General features: G+C 69.2%; 1 protein-coding gene across 1 annotated transcript; it reads left to right on the forward strand.

The window, feature by feature from the left end:
• Positions 1 to 116: 116 nt before the first annotated feature.
• On the forward strand, positions 117 to 390 carry LOC103914842 (tumor necrosis factor receptor superfamily member 25-like; the record flags this gene model as incomplete). Its single annotated transcript, XM_009321595.1, has 1 exon — positions 117 to 390. A coding segment is annotated over one exon (274 nt), but the record flags the coding sequence as incomplete, so codon positions are not given.
• Positions 391 to 403: the final 13 nt, after the last annotated feature.

Consider the following 403-nt stretch of genomic DNA (forward strand, 5'->3'; position numbering starts at 1 on the left):
GCCACCGGCACGGCGAGGCAGAGCCCCGAGTACCGGGCCTTACTGCGGGAGCAGCCTGGCAGTGTGGCACAGCTGGGCGGTGAGGTGGAGCCCTCTGCCCCTCTGGAGCCCCACAGCACCCTGCTGCAGGGCAGCCAGCTCTACACTGTCATCGATGCGGTGCCAGTGCGGCGCTGGAAGGAGTTCATGCGGGTGCTGGAGCTGCGGGAGGCGGAGATCGAGTTGGTGGAGCTGGAGGTGGCCCACATCCGTGACCAGCAGTATGAGATGCTGAAGCGCTGGTGCCAGCAGACCAGTGCCACGCTCGACCGCATCTTTGCTGCCCTGGAGCGCATGGAGCTGTCCGGCTGCGCCGAGGCGCTGCGCCGGAGCCTGCTGGCAGGCCCCTAGCCCCCCCGGTGCC

This window comes from Pygoscelis adeliae, unplaced genomic scaffold (assembly GCF_000699105.1).
Source record: "Pygoscelis adeliae isolate BGI_AS28 unplaced genomic scaffold, ASM69910v1 C10118603, whole genome shotgun sequence".
In the NCBI taxonomy this organism is placed as follows: Eukaryota; Metazoa; Chordata; class Aves; order Sphenisciformes; family Spheniscidae; genus Pygoscelis; species Pygoscelis adeliae.